The sequence below is a fragment of the Lemur catta genome, chromosome 17, assembly GCF_020740605.2.
Source record: "Lemur catta isolate mLemCat1 chromosome 17, mLemCat1.pri, whole genome shotgun sequence".
Taxonomy (NCBI): Eukaryota; Metazoa; Chordata; class Mammalia; order Primates; family Lemuridae; genus Lemur; species Lemur catta.
Window position 1 is genome coordinate 48,002,836 of NC_059144.1, and position 18,207 is coordinate 48,021,042.

Genomic DNA, 18,207 nt, shown 5'->3' on the forward strand with positions numbered 1-18,207 from the left:
TGTGCTTTTGGCATCATATCTTTAAAATCTTTTACTAAATCCAAAGTTATGAAGATTTAATCCATGTCCTCTTCTAAGAGTTTTATAGTTTTAGCTTTTACATTTACATTTGTGGTCAATTTTGAATTCATTTTTATATATGGTGTGACATAGGGGTCTGACTTCATTCTTCTGCCTGTACATATCCAGGTGTAGTATCTTTGTTTTTAATATAATTTATTTAATTGTAAGTTTATATAGTTTAACTTTTAATTATGACTGTGTTTAACAGCTGGCTTGCAAAATTCCTGAAAATTTAATAACTAGCACTCTTGAGCCAGTGGGAGTGGTCTGAGCTGGCTCCAGCAGGCTGTGACTTTTCCCACACCCTACTTAGACAACCTTGCTGCTACAGGCAGGAATGTAGACTTTTTTTCCTCTGGGAGCTGAGCTGGGGATGGGTGAAGTGTGCTTATGAAGCTCCTGGGGACCCCTGATCCTCTAGCCATGAGCCTGCCCCAAATTTCCCCATTGCACCTGGCTTTTCCTTTGTGATTTGGCCAGGCCTCTCCTGCTCCCTTCCCTAGTATTTGCCCTGCTACTCTTCCTGGTTTAGAGGGAACCAATTTGGTTTCAATTGGATCTAGAGAAGCTCTGGAGGCCCCACCTTTGAGTGGAGACCTAATCCTTGACCGGAGACCGAGGAATTGTTCCTTTCGCTGGTGGTATCATCAGACCAAATACAGGGTGACCAATTACATTTGAATTTTATATAAACAATGCACAATATTTTAGTATAAGCATGACTCATACGTGATTTGGGACACACTTACACTAAAAGTAATTTTCACGAAATATTTGGGACATACTCATACTAAAGAATTTTGCATTGTTTATCTGAAATTCAAATTGAATTGGGAGTCCTGGAATTTTGTTTGCTAAATCTGGCAAGCCCCCCTTTGGGTCAGTTTCTTCCTCATCGCCCTCCTCCTGTAGCACAGACTCAGAGCCCCAAAGTGGGTTGGGCCTGACTCCTATCCGTTTCACAGATCTGGAAACTGGGTCTCAGATAAGGAAAGGGACTTGCACGGAATCGCTGTGGACTTTGAGGAACTAGACAAGCTGCATGACTTTTCTTTTTCATGAAGTCAGCACATTTTCTGAGTGACTTCTTTGCACGGGGCACTGTGCCAGTGTGAGGGCATAAGGGTGACAAACCTGCTGTGGATCTGTATAGAGGACAGGAATCAGGTGTCCCCTTGGTCATGTTAAATGACAGACAGGATTCAGACGGACCTGGGTCCGAATCCCACTTTGCCACTTATCAGCTGTGTGACAAGTCACTTCTGCTCTCTGAGCCTCAGTTTCCCCTTCTTTAACTTGGGATAAGAATACTTTTCCTGGGGGATTGTGGTCAGGCTTCATGGGTTGGTGACATGCCCGCGGTGGGTAGGGAAGACTTTATGTATGATGAGAGAAGAGCGGTACCCACAGTAAAATTTGGTTGTTGCCCACAGGTTACCCAGCATCCTGGACTGCCCAGATGGTGTGGAATGGAGGTTCCAGAACCCACCTGCCCTGCCCCTCCTGCCAGGGACCAGCCAGCTCCCACTCCTGGCCCCCTAGGGGCCCTAGGGGGCCAGGCATCGCCTCGCCTGGCCCTGGGCCCTGTCATCCTGCCTCCAGAGCAGGGCCTGGCTCCCACCGTGTTCCTGAAGGCCCTGCCCATCCCACTGTACCACACCGTGCCTCCTGGGGGCCTCCAGCCGCGGGCTCCCCTCGTGACCGGCAGCCTGGATGGAGGCAGCATGCCCTTCATCCTTAGCCCCCTGCTGCAGCCTGAAGGGCCCGGCCCTACCCAGGTGGGGAAGCCAGCGGCCCCAACGCTGACCGTGAACATCGTGGGCACTCTGCCTGTCCTGTCGCCGGGCCTGGGGCCCACGCTGGGCAGCCCAGGCAAGGTGCGGAATGCCGGCAAGCACCTATGTCCGCACTGTGGCCGCGACTGCCTAAAGCCCAGCGTCTTGGAGAAGCACATCCGGTCGCACACGGGCGAGCGGCCGTTCCCGTGTGCCACCTGCGGCATCGCCTTTAAGACCCAGAGTAACCTGTACAAGCACAGGCGAACCCAGACCCACCTCAACAACTCCCGGCTGTCCTCAGAGTCCGAGGTGGGTGGGAGCAGCCTTTTGGAGGAGGGGGACAAGGCCGGAGAGTCCGAGGCGGGTGGGGGCAGCCTTTTGGAGGAGGGGGACAAGGCCGGAGAGCCCTCCGGAGCAGACGGCAGCGGGGAAAGCCGGAGCCACAGGCTGGGTGCGGGCACGTGTGCGGGGCCACTTTCTCCAGGCGCCCACGAGCCCCTTGTTGCCAAGAACGCAGGTACGAAGACGGGCGCTGTTCCCTGCCAAGGGTCCGCACCTGCCGACAGAGAGGGTGCTGGGGACCCTGCCCGCACGGCGTCCCCTGGGCCCCCACCGGCCGGCTCGCAGCCCTGGCGGAAGCTGCTGGAACAGAGGTCCCCGCCGGCCGGCAAGCCGAGCTCGCTGCAGCGGCAGCAGGCCACGTCGGAGAAGCCCTGGGACGCCAAGGCATCCGAGGGCCGGCTGCGGAAGTGCGAGAGCACCGACTCCGGCTACCTGTCCCGCTCGGACAGCGCGGAGCAGCCGCTGGCGCCCCCCAGCCCCCTGCGCAGCCTGTCGGAGCACAGCGCCGAGGCCGAGGGCGAGGCGGGCCCGGGGGGCGCGCGGGCGGCCGGCCTGGAGCTGGAGAAGAGGCGGCTGGAGGAGCGCATCGCCCGGCTCATTTCGCACAACCAGGCGGTGATGGACGACGCCCAGCTGGACACCGTGCGGCCCCGCAAGACCGGCCTGTCCAAGCAGGGCAGCATCGACCTGCCCATGCCCTACACCTACAAGGACTCCTTCCACTTCGACATCCGCGCGCCCGAGCCGGGCCGCAGGAGGGCCGCGCTCGGCCCCGCGCGCTCCACCTTGACGCCCCCGGACGCGTCGCGGCCCCTCTTCTTCCACTCCGTCCCCACCCAGCAATCCACCGTGGAGTGCGTCCCCGTCACCAGGAGCAACTCGCTGCCCGTCGTCGAGGGCTCCAGGATGTGGCGGGAGCCACCGGGCCCTCAGGACGCCTGCCCCAGGACAACACAGAAGCCCCTGAGCCCCAGGCTCACCCCAGCCCGGCCGGGCTGCCGCTCAGGGCTGACCTGGGCTGCCGTCCCCAGCGGGCACCCCCGGGCCCTGGTCAGACAGGCGGCAGTGGAAGACCTGCCATGGACGTCCCCTGGAGATGCCCCGGGCCATGCAGAGGACTCGGAGGGAAACAGAACTGCCGCAGGGGAGGGGGCAGCCAGCAAGGGCAGAGCGGACAGCAAGAAATGCGGCCAGAGGAGGCTGAAGCTGTTCTCCCAGGAGAAGTGGCAAGTGTACGGGAATGAGACGTTCAAGAGACTCTACCAGAAAATGAAAGCCAGCCCCCACAGAAGCAAGAAAGCCAGGGAGGCGAGAGCGGGCAGTAGGACGGAGCCGGACCCTCCTCCCTGGGAACAGGCAGCAGGAGCCAATGTCCCTGGGGACATCTCTGGAGGGGCCAGGCCAGAGCCTTGGGGAAGCTCTCCAGCCTCAGATGCCTCCCTGGTGACTGAGCCCCCTAAGCACTGGGAGACTGCGACCAGAGCAGGAGACAGTGACCAGCCCAGAGTGGACAGGGCTGTCCCTACATCCCCTACATTCGGTGACAGAGATACCCCCTGTTTGGGCTGTAAGAGCCCTCTGTTTCCTCCAAATGGGAGGCAGGAACTGGGGCAGCAGCTGCCCCCAGCAACTGTCCCCCTGAAAGGGGGTGACCTAGAGGCTCCCAGACTGGTTTTGCCAGACTCCAAGCTGGAAGGAGACACCCAAGGTGCTGGGAACATGACAGCGACCTGCCCCTGGGCCCAAACCATCCTGATACGGCCCAGCGGTGGCCCTGGGGAGGACCAGCTCCACTTGGAGAGGAAGAAGCTGAAGGTGGAGGCACTGGGCAGCCAGGAGCAACTAGAGCCTGTGGGGGCAGAGACTCTGGGGGGACCTACACAGGCTGCCTCCCAGGAGCAGGACAGTGACCCCAGGGAGGCTCCAGGCAGGGAGCACGGGAGTGCCTGGCAGGCAGGCGAGCCCCTGGAGTCCTCTAGAGCCTCCTCTGCTGCTGCTTCGGTTGCTCTGAAGGAAGCAGGGCTGAGGGACCAGGTGCTCCCATGGCATCCTGCAGCCCTGGCCCCCAGGCATCACGCCCCGCCCGCTGTCCAGCCTCAGGCTCCCAGCATCCTCGCTGCTGCAGCAGACAATGCCTTCTTCCCCAAGTACCTGCTCAGGTTACCTCGGGCAGAGGCCACCTCTCCACTGCCCATTTCCCAGGGCTCTGGGCAAGGCCAGGGCTCTCTCTGCAGCACTGGGTGGCCCAAGGAAGAGGTATCCTTTGTTGGATCAGGCCTGGGGAGCTCCCTGTCTTGCAGCCCAGCCCTAGGGGCCCCCAGGGAGACCACCTCCTCCCCATCCACCCCTATGTGTGAGGCCCACACGGCTCAGGACAGGGAGGGTGAGACCCACGCCATCCATCACCTCTCTGTGGGCAGCACTTTCCCAAGGGCCAGGCCCTCTGGGGCTACCCTGAGTCCCTGGGCACCCAGCTGGGAGCCGGGGGTGCCTCCTGGGAATGACCTGGAAGACCCTCCATCAGGGCCTCTGGCAGGGCTCAATCCCTGCTCTTCCCTCCAGCCCAGCTCCTTCCTCACTGACCTCCCTCAGCCCCAGGTTGTGCCCCCCAGCTGGCCCGAGCTGGCCTTGTCTTCGCACTCAGGGACCCCCCGGACCTGCAGGGACCAGAGCCCATTCCCCTCGCTGAAGGCTGAGCCCCGGCTCACGTGGTGTTGCTTGAGACGCAGCCTCCCTCTGCCCACGGAGCAGAAGGGGAAGGCGGTATCCGTGTACTCAGCCCTGCACTTCCCTGGTGGCGGCCTCCGGGATGAGGGTCCGGCCACCCTGCCTGTGAGCCATGGAGGAGGGACCTGGACGAGGCCTGGAGAAGGAAGACTGGCTCAGATATCCAAGGTAATGCCCAGCTTTGCCCAGGACCCAGGGACTGACAGAGATGCTTGGCGGGCAGGAGAGGAAGTGTGAAGCTGTCCCCTGCAGCATGTGCTGGTTCCCGAGGAAGCTTGGGGCTACTACCTTTAGGGCAGGAAAGAATAAAGGGCAAAAATGCAAACCAAAGCAAAAGGAAGTCTTGGAAAAAAATAAATTTCCAAGGAAAGAATTATTGTACCCGAGACTCTGGGTGAGATATTGTTCATAACTAGACATAACATTTAACTGAGCTTCCTGGTAACAGAGGCAAAAAAGTAAAATGAAGCACTACACCATGGAGGAGAGCTCTCTGAGTAATCCAAGAGTATAAAACAGAAACTCTTATTGAGAGGTAGACTCTAGGCAAAAACAAACCAAAAAACTCTTAGAAGGAGAGAGTCATTATACCAGGGGCTCTGGAGACATAATCCCTATGAGTAGACCCAAACCGACCTCGGAGGTTCCTGGGAACAGGGAGGGAAAGGGATGTGTGGGATGCCCAAGGGTCTTCTCGCTGGGCCATTAGGTGGTAAGTGTGTAGTTCCATCCCAGAGTGAGTCTGCACACTGGATTTAGTAACAGGACTTAGTCCTGCTCTGGGGTGGCCTGGGCCAGGGTTGCCGAGAGGGGTCCTGGGGCCCCAGCTCTAATTTAACCTTATCGGACAACGATCCGGGCATGGGGTCCAGAGCCCTGCGGGCTGCTCCGCTTTCTCTGGGTGGAGCCTGAAGGTGGGGGCAGTGCTTTCTGCATCCCCAGCGTGGCAGGTTCATCCAGAGTATGTTGAGTCTGAGATGGGGGTCCCAGGTCCAGTGTAGTCCTCCTTGTGGGAGGTGGCCTGGTGGGAGGGAAAGTCAGCTGGCCGCTGTTTCCCAGGCCTCCTTCTGCAGACCCCGCCCAGGAGGAGTTCCAGAAGGTTTTGTCTGGGATGCTCTGCAGGTGCCTGCTGGGCACCTCTCAGGGGCTCGGGCTGTCTGTCCACACAGCATGGCCGTTCCTTGATTTCTGTAGACACTTCCTGTCTGTGGACAGATAGCCCTTCTGGGCTGTCCCCATCGTGAGGGCCTTGAGCAACATGATGCCAACGTGCCTGGTATTTTCAGCTCTCCCACCCCACAGTCCCAGGGGTGACGTCCCAGGACCCGGCATCTGAGCCAGAATGGAAGAAAGGTCCGCCTCGTCGGAGGGCCAAGATGCCTCGTGGGAGCGGCAAGCAGAGGAAACTAAGGATCAACCCTAAAAGGTAGGATGTGAGGCCACCTCTGTCATTTCCACGCGGGCCCAGTGTCAGGAACTGCAAGTCGCAATTTGGCTAAACCCCTCCCAGACGGACTTAGCATGGGATTCGAAAGGCACCTCTGTGCTCCAGAGAAAGAGTTCCTGTTCCGCAGGGGCTGGAGTTTCAGATGAAAGCACTGAATCTGTTTCCCGTCAGTCCGCCCCGCACGGCCCGCCGCCCTGTGTTTCTCAATGGTGCCTTTCTGAGGCCAGGAATCCAGCAAATATTTGAAATAACTGGGTCGAGAACACATCCGTCCAGTTTAAGTCCTGAAGAGAGAACGTGTTAATTATTTACAGCTTTTATTGCTTTTTTAATTATGCAAGCAATGTATGTCCTTCGCAGAAAAATTAGACAATACAGATGAGCAAAGAGAAGATAATAAAACATCCTAGTCACCTCACCACTCAGAGAGAATCACCGTTAACATTTAAGAGTACACCTTTGCAGAATTGTCTTTGCAACGCGCACATGCATGTATCCACCAACAGCAAATGGGGGGACACGTGGATTTTAATACCACTCTTTCATGACGTCATTCTTTGATTGTCTTGCTCCTTTGCTCAAAACCCTTCAGGCTGCCTATTATGTATAAGTTAAAAAGCAGATTCTTTAACCAGCCCCCACCTCCTCCCTGCCCCCTAGAAAGTTTTTGCTCTCATTTGCCCATAATCTCCTCCCTCCCACTCAGGGTGATTTGGTGCTGCCTTCGTCCCCACTCCAGTCCCCACGCCACACTCGGAACCCAGATCGCTGGCTCATCCGTCCGTCACATTCAGGCTGTCAACTTCTCCTCTTCCTGGGATGGTTGTAGGCCTCCCTCTCTGCTGTCAATATTTTATCCAAAACCCAGATATCCTTCAAGAGGATATCCTTCCTAGCCCTCCCCCTCAGCTGCTCAGAGCCTAGTGGCTGGAGATGACCTCTCCTCTTGCCTCCCCCTGTCTGCCAGGACTACACATCCAGAAGTGACATCGCCGAGCGCCTGCTATGTGCCAGGCGCGGTACTCATTGTGTTGTTGCGTGCATTGTCCCGCAGATCCTGCAAGGACTCCCTGACGTCGATGGCGTTATTAGCCCCATTGTTCCCATAAGGATACTGACATAGAGAGATCAGACCACCTCCCCAAGGACCCAGATTTGAACCAACAAGTGTCACTCCCCAGCTGGGACTGGGCATTCTAGTGGCCCAGAGTTTCCTGCAGTCAGATTCGACAGGTCTGGGGTGGGGCCTGAGACTCTGCATTTCCTGCACACGCAGGTGATCTGCTGGCACCAGCCCATAAGCATGCTTGCAGGGGTGGAGCTTCATGCTGCCCAAACCACTTCTTGTCTTTCCCAATGTCTATCATTTTTTTGGCACATGCTTTATTTTGTGGGTCATTCTGGTAGCCTGAACAAAAGAAGGACCACTGCCTGTGTAACGGGCTTCCAGGCCTAAGCCATCGCCCTAACCCCGACTAGGGGGAGTGGGGAGGGATGGTCCCCTAAAGAAACGTTCAGAGGAAGGGGAATGTAGACCAAAGAGGAGCTGCCTGGGGCTCTTTGAACATGGGGACATTGGCACTTGATTGTTACTCCCCTGAGCATCTGGCTAACAAGGAGGAAGCAACAAATTACATCCGAGTGACAACTGTGGAGCCTGAGGACAAGGGGAGAGGAAGGGCGGGCTGCCTCATGAACAGCTCTCGCCTTCCCAAGACTTTGACGAACATTCCTGTGCGCCTGCTATGTGCCAGGCGCCCACACGTGGAGGCTGTTGGGGAAAATTTCTCGAGCAAGGCCGAGGGTCCCGGACTGGAGCCCCAGCAGGCCTTGCGATGTCTCTCTGGTATGCCTTGCAAACCCACTGGCAGTTCTTGGGCCAAACATAGTACCTGCAGGAACCTTGCTCATGAGGCCAGCATTAGGGACTCCACTCCTACACCTTCAGGGAAAGGAGTTCCTCCAACAGCCGGCCTGGCCAGCTATTGATTTTAGCCTGTGAGGTGCTGGGCAGATCAGCCAGTCAGGCCACGCCTGGGTGTCTGACCTCTGACATGAGTTGGTAAATGGCTGTTACCTTAAGCTGCTGAATTAGTGGTGCTGTGCTGTACAGCACGGGAACTAATACAGATGAATACCACCAGTATGCCCATTTTACAGATTGGGAAATGAAGACCCAGAACATGGAAGTAAATCAGCTAAGGCCACATAGCTATTTAGGGCAGAGCTGAGTTGGCTCTCAGAGAGTTATGCTGAGGCTTCCATGAGGTCAGGTGGGAGAAGCCGTTCGCACATGCCTGGCACATGGTAAGGACTCCCCATAAATGCTGCTTATTATTCTTGTGCTTAGAAGATGAAATCACAGATCCAGGCAAATGCACTAGTTGTCCAGATGGGGAAGTGAGACCATCTAAGGATGGCCCTGCCTAAGGTCATACAGTGAAGCGAAACCTGGGGCACTGGGCCTCACTCCACAAACTGCTGTTTCGGAAGCAGGCTGCCTTTGCAGCCCGGACACCAGCAGGGAAGCGAGGCCTTGGGGGCCGCAGGAATGTCCTCTGAGTTCAGCTGGGCAAGAGTGATTGTCATTGACACATAGGCTGCCAGCTGGCTCCCAGGGAGGGTCAAAGCCCTCAAAATCACTCAGGCCTGCCAGCAAAGGCCTGAATTGAGAGGAACGGCTGGTCTGTCCAGGCCGCGCCCTCAGGATGGGAGCGGGGCCTCCTCTAGGGAACGGAGGCCCCAGTTCACTTACCTTGAAGTGGGACGAATTCCAGTGTCTTTCTTTCAAGACCTTTTACCATCTGGATAAGATTTTAAGAGTGATTTCTTGTCTATGATCTCATCAGATCCTGAAAATGGTTCTCCGAGGTGCAGATTTTTATTATCCATATTATAGATAAGGGAACAGTGGTTCAAAGAACTTAAATGTGTACTCGTTTTCTATGATATATAACAAATTACCATATCGTGGGATAAAACAACACCCATTTCTTATCTCGGAGCTTCTGCAGGTCAGCAGTCTGGGCATAGTTCAGGTGCATTCTCTGCTAAGGCCTCACAAGGCTGATTCCAAGGTGTCAGCTGGGCTGCACTGTTATCTGCAGGCCCAACCGGTGAAGGATCTGCCCTCCAGGCCCCTCAGACTGTTGGCAGGATCCATTTCCGAGGCGTGATATTCATGGCAGCTTGCTTCTTAATAGCTAACAGTGGAGACAGTGTCTCTGGTGCCTCAGGTCTCTGACCTCAAAAGGGTTCACCTGATTAGGTAAAGCCCACCTAGGATAACCTACCTTTTGATTACAGACTTTAATTGCATCAGCCAAGTACCCTTACCTTTGCCATATTTTATTAGTTAGAAGGAAGTTACAGGTTCTGCCCACACTTAAGGAAAGGTGTGACCCATGGGGGTCACCCCAGGGTGTGTCTGCAACAAAGGGCTTTCCTAGGCTAACCCAGCTAGTGGAATTCGGATTCTGAGTTTCGGACTCAGTGTTTTCCATCATCAGCTCTCATCATCGTACAAGAAAGTTTTTAGCAGTTGCTAAGACTTGCACTTTTAATGTCTGGGGCACATCTTTGACTATGGAGGTGTTTTATAAGGGGATATGATACTGGATGTATAGGGAAAGGATTCTCTTTAAAGACAAATTTCTTATTAAGCCACTGATTGGATAGCATTTGGCCTGCAAAGATTTAATAAAGGAGACTACCAGTTTGTTTGATCCACATGAAGTCTCAAATTTAATTAATTTTCTGGTGAGGAAGTCGCATGGTTAGATGATAGAGCTTCTTGAAGGAATGTCTTCTCCCATGCTCCTTCCTGTCTGGCTAATCTTCAGAGACATGGAGCCGGTGCCCAATTGAGTGCTGGTGTTGGGAAAATGCTGGGAGGTGACTCCTCATTCTAAAAGCACTTCAAATTCACTGTTCAGGAGACATACACAGAACTTGTTTTTTCTCTCCAAAAGGACTGCACATATTGAAATCCATCTATTTTTTACGTGCCAATTTATACTCACTTTATAACAGAAGTCAATCATAACATAGGATTTGTTTTACAAATATTTACTTTGCAGATAACCAGACAGAAAAAATTCTATATGTTGAAGTAAGAGATCTGTTTGCCTGCCTGCCTGCCTGTCTGTATTAGTTTTCTATTGCCGCTGTAGCAAATCACCAAACTTTGTGTGCTATTTTAAATGGCACAAATTTATTACTTTACAGTTCTGTAGGTTAGAAGTCCAGCATGGGTCTCACTGGACTAAAATCAAAGTGCCAAGGGCTGCTTGCCTTTCTGGAGGCTGCAGGGGAGAATCAGGTTCCTGCACATTCGGCCCATGGGCAGAATTCAGTTCCTTAGCTCATGGCTCCCTCCCTCAGTATCCCAAACCAGCGAGGTTGAGTTGAGCCTTCTCACACTGCACTTATTTATTTATTTTATGTTCTTCATGCTGCCTTGTCCAAGACCTTCTCACACTTTAACTCTCTCCTCCTTCTTCCTTCTCATCTCTCTGACCCAAGCTTCTGCCTCTTCTTTCCTTTTTAAGGACTGATGTGATTGGATTGGGCTCAGCTGGTTAGTCCAGGGGACTACACCATCCTGGGGTCAACAGCCTTAATCGCATCTTCAAACCTCCTTTTGCCATATAGGGTAATATATTCAAAGGTTCTGGGCATTCAGACATAGACATCTTTTGGGTGGGTCTTTATTCTGCCTGCCACACTATCTATCCACCCATCCACATATGTTATGTATGTAGATACTTATCTGTTCGTCCACCCACCCACCTGTGTATCTATCATCTAACTCTTGTGTTCTTTCCTTCTTCTTGATTCATTTTCCCATTTTCACTTCAGTTGTCTTAATGTAATATTACCTTATATATTATATTTATAATATATAGAAACTAAAAATTAAATTAAAATGATAATTATGTGGTTTTATGCTTTTGGCACAAATCGTTTCAATTCATGCTCATACCTTGACTGCGAATCAATGTTTTCATCGATAATATATAATATTGTGCTGTGTCTTTAAAGCTATGACTATAAATATCATACTGAATGTATCATTCTGCAGTTTGATTTTTAAGGTCAACATTATGTTTTTGAAGATCTCATCATGTCAGTACATATAGGTCCGGTTCATTCATCTTAATTGCTGTAGAATGTTTCATCCTATGAGTGAGAGTTTAACCTTCCTCCATATGTTTACATATTGTTGTTATCAGATTCTTTAATGATGAATACAATTTGTAGGATTCTGTATATATCCTAGATCTGTATATATTCTTTGCTTGTTACATACAATTAAAATATATTTCAAAGTATATTATGTCTTTTTAAGCCCATTATTTATATATACCCACATAATTGCGCATATCTTGTCTTTTCATTCTTTTCTGCATGTTGTTACATCTTCCTTCTGGGATTATTTTCTTCTGCCTAAAGCATGGTCATTAGAATTCCCTTTATAGGAGAGAACTCTCTCAGTTTTTATTACTCTGAAAATGTATTTATTTCATCATGGTTGTTGAAAATTATTTTTGCTGGGTACACAATTCTGGGTTGACAGTGATTTTCTCTCAGCACTCCAGAGCTATTGTTGCACCATCCTGTGGCCTCGTATTGGGGTGAGGTCAGCTATTCACCTGCTCATCTATCTTTTGAAAGTCTTTTCTCTCCCGCTACCTTTAAGATCTTCTTTTGGTCTTTGGTGTTCCATAGTTTTACTTTGATGTATATAGGTGTATGTTACTTTTTATTTATTCCACTAGGAATCCATCCAGCTTTTATGATTTGTGGATTGATGTCTCTCTAGAAAATTGACAGCCATCATTCTTCAAACATTGCCTCTATCCTGTTCTCTCTCTTCTCTTTCCGAAACAGTGAAATAATGTATGTTAGACCGTCTCTATCTTTCGTTTCTAACTCCTACTTTTAATAACTTTGTTTATCCATGCTATAATCTGGATACCTTGTTCAGGTCTATCTTTAAAATTTTACTAGTTTTTTTTTTTTTGTAATCCACTCAGGTTTTTGTAAAGCTTGATTGAAGTATAATTGAATTTTAATAAATTGCACATATTTAAAGTATACAATTTACTAAGTTTTGACCCATATATATACCTGTGAAAGCAACAATATAATCAAGATCATGAACATATCCATCACCCCCCTAGTTTCCTCATTTCCTCCGTCTTGCCCACCCTGACTCCTTTCCATCTTCAGGTAACCATTGATGTACTTTCACTATAGAAGTATATATGCTTTTGTTCACCTTGAATTTGGCTTTTTTTTTTCCTGGCAGCATTACTGTTTTGAGGTTCATTCATGGTTTTTGTGTGTATCAAGAATTCATTCTTTTTTATTGCTAAATAGTATGTCATTGGGTGGATATGTCGCAATTTGTTTGTGTTCATTTGTTGGTAGACATTTGGTTTGTCTCCTATTTGGGCTATTACAAATAAAATGACTCTAAATATCTATATGCAAGTCTTCGTATGGACATATGCTTTAAATACTTAGGAGTGGAACAGCTGGATCGTATGGTAGATGGATTAACTTTTTAAGAAGATGCTGAACTATTTTCCTAAGTGGTTATATCATTTTACATCTCCACTAGCATTGTATGAGAGTTCCAGTTTCTCTACATCCTTGTTGACACTTGGTATGGTCATTCTTTTTAGTTTTAGTCATTTTAATAGGTGTGTAGTGGTATCTCATCATAATTTGAATTTGCTTTTCCCTAATAACTGATGATATTGAGCATCTTTTTATTTGCTTATTCACCATTTCTATGTCACCTTTAGTGAAGTGTCTGTTCAGATCTTTTGCCCGTTAAAAAAAAATTGGTTGTTTGTTTTCTTATTACTGAATTTTGAGAATTTTTCATATATTCTGGTTATAAGTCCTTTCTTGGGTATGTGATTTGCAAATATTTTCTTTCAGTCTGTGGCTTGTCTTTTTATTCTCCTAACAGCATCTTTTAAAGAGCAGATGTCTTTAATTTTGATGAAATTCAATTTATCATTTTTTTCTTTTGTTGATTATGTTTTTAGTGTCATAACTAAAAAAAATCTGTGCCTCACCACAGCTGCAAAGATTTTCTCCTAAGTTTTTCTCTAAAATTTTCTACTTTTAGGTTTTATATTTAGTTCCATAATCTATTTTCACTTAATTTTTATGTATGGTGTGATGCTTGGCATGATGTATGGATAAATGACTATAAATATCCAAATGCACGCACGCGGATATCTGGTTGTTCCAGCACCGATTGTTGGTCTGTTTGACTATTTCAGTGCAAATATCACACTAACTGGATGAGACCACCTGACTCCAAGACTTGCTATGAAGCTAAAGTATTCCAGACAGTATGGTATTTAAACTGAAATCGACAAATAGGTCAATGGAACAGAATAGAGGGTACAGAAATGACCACACATATGTGGTCAATTGACTTTTGGTGAAGGTTCAAAGGAAGTCCATCAGAGAAAGTATAGTCTTTCCAGCAAAAGGTGCCAGAGGTAGAAAACTTCTCCATCGACAAGGCATCATCAGACTCACGTTAGCTGCGCCTCTTCTCTTAGTGATCGTTGCCGTCAGCGCTTGATGCCCAGTGTCCTGAAAACCACTGTTTTGTACATCTGTCCAGTGTTCAATTTGGGATGGTAAATCTGGTTACTATTATGCCATCTTGTGCAGAAGAATTCCCTGCCCTATTGCAATGGCTTCTCAATTGACACCCACGCCCCACTTTCATTGGTCTAGTAAGTTTTAAATAGAATTGGTAATGTGTATCATGTTTTATTTCCAAAAAGCTCCGTTGAATTATTTTTCAAATCTGCTTGATAATGTTTATAGTCTCTTGGCACTTTACTCTTATTTTCAATCATTTTTTTACAAAACACACTTAATATTTTGCATCTGATAACGCCAACACATGAAGTTTCGGCACATTTGACTCTGTTTTATGTGTCAGCTCTAACTTATGGTAACTTGTTTCCTTGTTTGTGTTGAAATTTTTGACTGCAAGTTGATATTTTTGGAACTTTGAGACTTGGCTTGAAGGTGGATTTCTTCAGTAAATATTGGTTTTGGTTCTGCTAGGTGCCTGGGGGCACCCGCAGGACACCACATTAAATGAAATTCTTGGCTTTTGGGTTTTTTCTGGGTACCCATGTGGTGTGAATTCAGGTTGCAAACCCAGGAGAAGGCTGTCTTAGTGTTATGATATTCATAGGAGAGACATTTTCCTCCTCACTCAGAGATAAAATTTGAGTTGGGAGTTAGTTTTTTTTTTTTTTTTTTTTTAATGTGCCCTGGGCAGGTGGTGCGGGTGGGGAGTATTTATTTCTAATTCTCCCATGTCCTGAGGTTTGACCTTCTGAGGTCTGAGTTTTACGCAGATATGGAGGTCGCATCTTCCATTTGACTCTCAACGAGATGCATTCTGGACTTTGAGTCCTGCACCCTGCAGCCCACCAGAGCATGAACATGGAAGGTCAAGCTCCTCTGGTTTAGCAAATGCCTTCAAAGCAAAAGCAATCTTACCTTGCCAGGTTTCAGTTTTCACTTGGTTCTTGGCTTTTAACTATTTCTGACCTTTTAATTAGATCATCCATGCATTTACATGTAAGTTTTAAAAATTTTTATATTTTAATCTGCATTTGTAGTTGTTTTCAGTATGAGTATGGAGGTAATCAGAGAATTTAGTTCACTGTATCATGGGAAATGGAATTCTTGTTTTTCAACCTGTGTATGATTCTTTTGTCATTAAAAAGACATATTATATATCTGTATATTTTGATGTAGTCAAATGGAGCTATCTTTTCCTTTATAATTAGTGCTTTTTGGCCTTTTCTAAGAAATCTTTCCTTACTCTCAATCTTCCTATGTCATAAATATATACATATATTCTCTTATGTTTTCTTCTTATGTGAATATATATTCATATATATAGAAGGATCATTTTTATTTTTGTGTATATAGACAACAATGGGTCATGGGTAATATACAGATTTTGACCTGTTTTTGTATGCCCTCATGAGCTAGGCATGGAGTGTGTGTGTGTGTGTGTGTGTGTGTGTATTTGTGTGTGTATTTGCTTTTTTTTTTTTTTTAGACACAGGGTCTTGCTATGTTGCCCAGGCTGGAGTGCAGTGGCTATTCACAGGTGTGATCATAGCACCCTGCATCCTCCAACTCCTAGGCTCAAGCAATCCTCCTTCCTTGGCTTCCCAAGCAGCTAGACTACGGCATGTGCCACTATGGCTGGCTTGGTTTTTATATTTTTTAACAGGTTATATGTATATATATATAACAGAAGAAGAAGAAGAAGAAGATGTGACAGAGATTATATGTGGGCTGCAAAGTCTAAAATTTTGTTGTCTGGGTCTTTATGTAAAAAGCTGGCAGACCCTTGTATTAATCTACTTTCCCCCACTTATTTGCCATATTTTAGCCTGCCATTTATACCTGAAGTTTATTTCAGGGCCTTTCATTCTGTTTCATTCATCTCTTTATTTTTTTTGCCAACTCCAAATACCACACTGTAATGAAAATGGCTGTTTTCATTAACAAAACTACACGAGTTAAAGGAGGGAGATTAGGAAATGCAGGATCCATTTTCAGAGGGGAAATGGAAAAAACGGAGAAAATTCGTACTCAGAAGCCTAATTGCCCTGACGTTAACTAGAGGCACAGAGACTCAGAGCGCTCATAAAATACGTCTCTGCCTTGCCCAAAGCAAGCGCTGGACCATGGAATTGGATTTTATTGATTAATTTGTAACTGTGTACAGAGCCGTATGAAGCATGAAACACTCAGAGACTTGTTCCAGGAAGCCACCAACAAACGGAACAATGAATTGTGAAGCCCCCAGTGGATGGAGATTGGAGGATGTAGGGGAGAGGGGCACTCTGTAAACCCTAAAATATACATTAGTCATTGAAGGGGGAGCAGAGAAGAAAGAGCCTGGGCCCTGAGAAGGTAATTGTATTAGTAGATAGCTGTTTTCCTTAGGGAACTGATGTTTATCTGTCTGAACTGTGTGTCTGTTCACTTTAGTCACGACACAATTTACTTATTCAATGAGATGGCACTCTCAGTTAATGAGGGCACACTCTTTGAATGAGGCAGAGACACCTACAGATGTGGCCCTGAGTTCACGTGGCCTCTGCTACACATGGCTGAGACCCTTTGTCACATTGGCCCCAGCACAGCAGCTGGGACTGCAGTCCTGGGTCTTGCTTAGAGGGGTATGGAGGCCCCGCATCCCACAGCTCCACTGCATGGCTTTTTGCTCTGTTTTTCCCTTGGGGAACAGTCTGCCGGACCCCATAGTCCCTCCCCAGACGAGTGTGTGTGAAGCAGGCTGTACACACCTGCAAGACCCTCTCTTTGGCGCTGTCTGCCCTCCCACGTGCTGGCTAAAAACAGGGCAGTGGGGGGCGGGGGGGGTGGTAAGTGCGCCCCCCTTGCAGCCAGTGCACAGATGTGCTGCTGGTGAAGGGCTCTGGGCAGGGCCCCACAGTATCTGCCAACCTCGAGGGGCCCTGTGTGCCAGGTGACAGGGACAGGCTTGCAGAGTCTGCCTAACCCAGCTGCCGTGTTTCCGGGATGCTGCTGCTCTAGGAGGGCTTCATGCAGAACATCTCCGGGACCCAGGAAAGAAACAACCCTGCCATGACGAAGCACAATATTGCTTTGCAGACATTGCCAAGGTCCACCTGGGCTCTTCCCAAGGGCGAAAGTGTTCAAATGCCACCTAAATGGGCTCTGAATTCAGGGGCTGGGGTCTCCCAGGTATTGAGATTGAGCAGAGTCCGTTGCTTGTCCATCTTCCAAAAGTGAAGCCTCCCTGCAGTTCACAGTGTGCCGATCATAACACCTGCAAGTGTGTGGCAGTCACCCGCACACTTGGGGGCAAAGGTGATCTGCAGCATGTGGAAGAATAAGTCTCTTCTCCTGCCCCCTCCTCCCTTCCTCCTCTTGTCTCTGCACTTTGAAATCACTCTCCACCCGGGCCCTGCGGGAGTACGGACCAGTTCAGGGGTTTGTGATTAGGAAACTGCAGCCTGTCACTCCCCACCCTGGCTCAGACAGCTCTTTCAGGAACCTGTGGTCTTGACAAGCAGGGAAGATTGCTTCAAAGAGCCAGCCAGGCCCCCTGGGGAGTGACAGCTCCTGCCTCAGGCATGGGAGGCTATATTGCCTGGCTGAGGGGAGCTGCTCCCAAACACAGAGGCCAGGAAAGATGAACAAAAAGTCACTTTCTCATTGTTGGTGCCAGGAAAAACCAGCGCCCAAGAGGATACTGGATTCTGCAGATCTTATTTAAAATTCTGCAAGCAGCCCTGGTGATTAGGGGACTGCGGCTAGATCTTGGCGGCGGCTCAGACAAATGAGAAAGGAAAATGGCCAAGCAGGTCGCCTCACCTTCCTCCCTTGCTGGTTCTGAGGAGCATCTTGCAGGAGAATTATTGTAAACTGAGCTTTGTAGAGGGAGGGGATTACTTGTGGCTCAAACAGGCAGCTAGAAGCGGTGCAACAATCTTTTAAAAGGGCTTAAGGCATGTTGCAGGGCTTTTCATTTCAGTTCTTTCCCCTGCATAATGGGGGTGCTAGACTAGATCCCTGGTCTGGTTTGGGTTACATATTCCTATAAGTAAAAATGTAGAGCCTGCCCTCTTATACCTCTGTGTTTGTTCATTTACCAATTATGCATATGTTAGATTCTACTAATGCATTGTGCACTTTGCAAAGGACATGCAACAACAGAAATAAGGAAGTCTAGATGAAAATACATATAAGCAGAAGCTCTAGTATTTTTATTTTAAACCTCTG

The 18,207-nt window shown here is 48.8% G+C and overlaps 1 protein-coding gene across 1 annotated transcript in view; it reads left to right on the forward strand.

Moving 5' to 3' along the window:
- The first annotated feature begins 1,500 nt into the window (after positions 1–1,500).
- ZNF831 (zinc finger protein 831) overlaps positions 1,501–18,207 on the forward strand; it is a 61,349-nt gene continuing 44,642 nt past the window's right edge. The window contains exons 1-3 of the mRNA XM_045528859.1: positions 1,501–2,150; positions 2,202–5,078; positions 6,197–6,336. Coding sequence (XP_045384815.1) covers positions 1,533–2,150; positions 2,202–5,078; positions 6,197–6,336 — 3,635 coding nt within the window. The 5' untranslated portion in view covers positions 1,501–1,532. The remainder of the gene's footprint in view (positions 2,151–2,201; positions 5,079–6,196; positions 6,337–18,207) is intronic.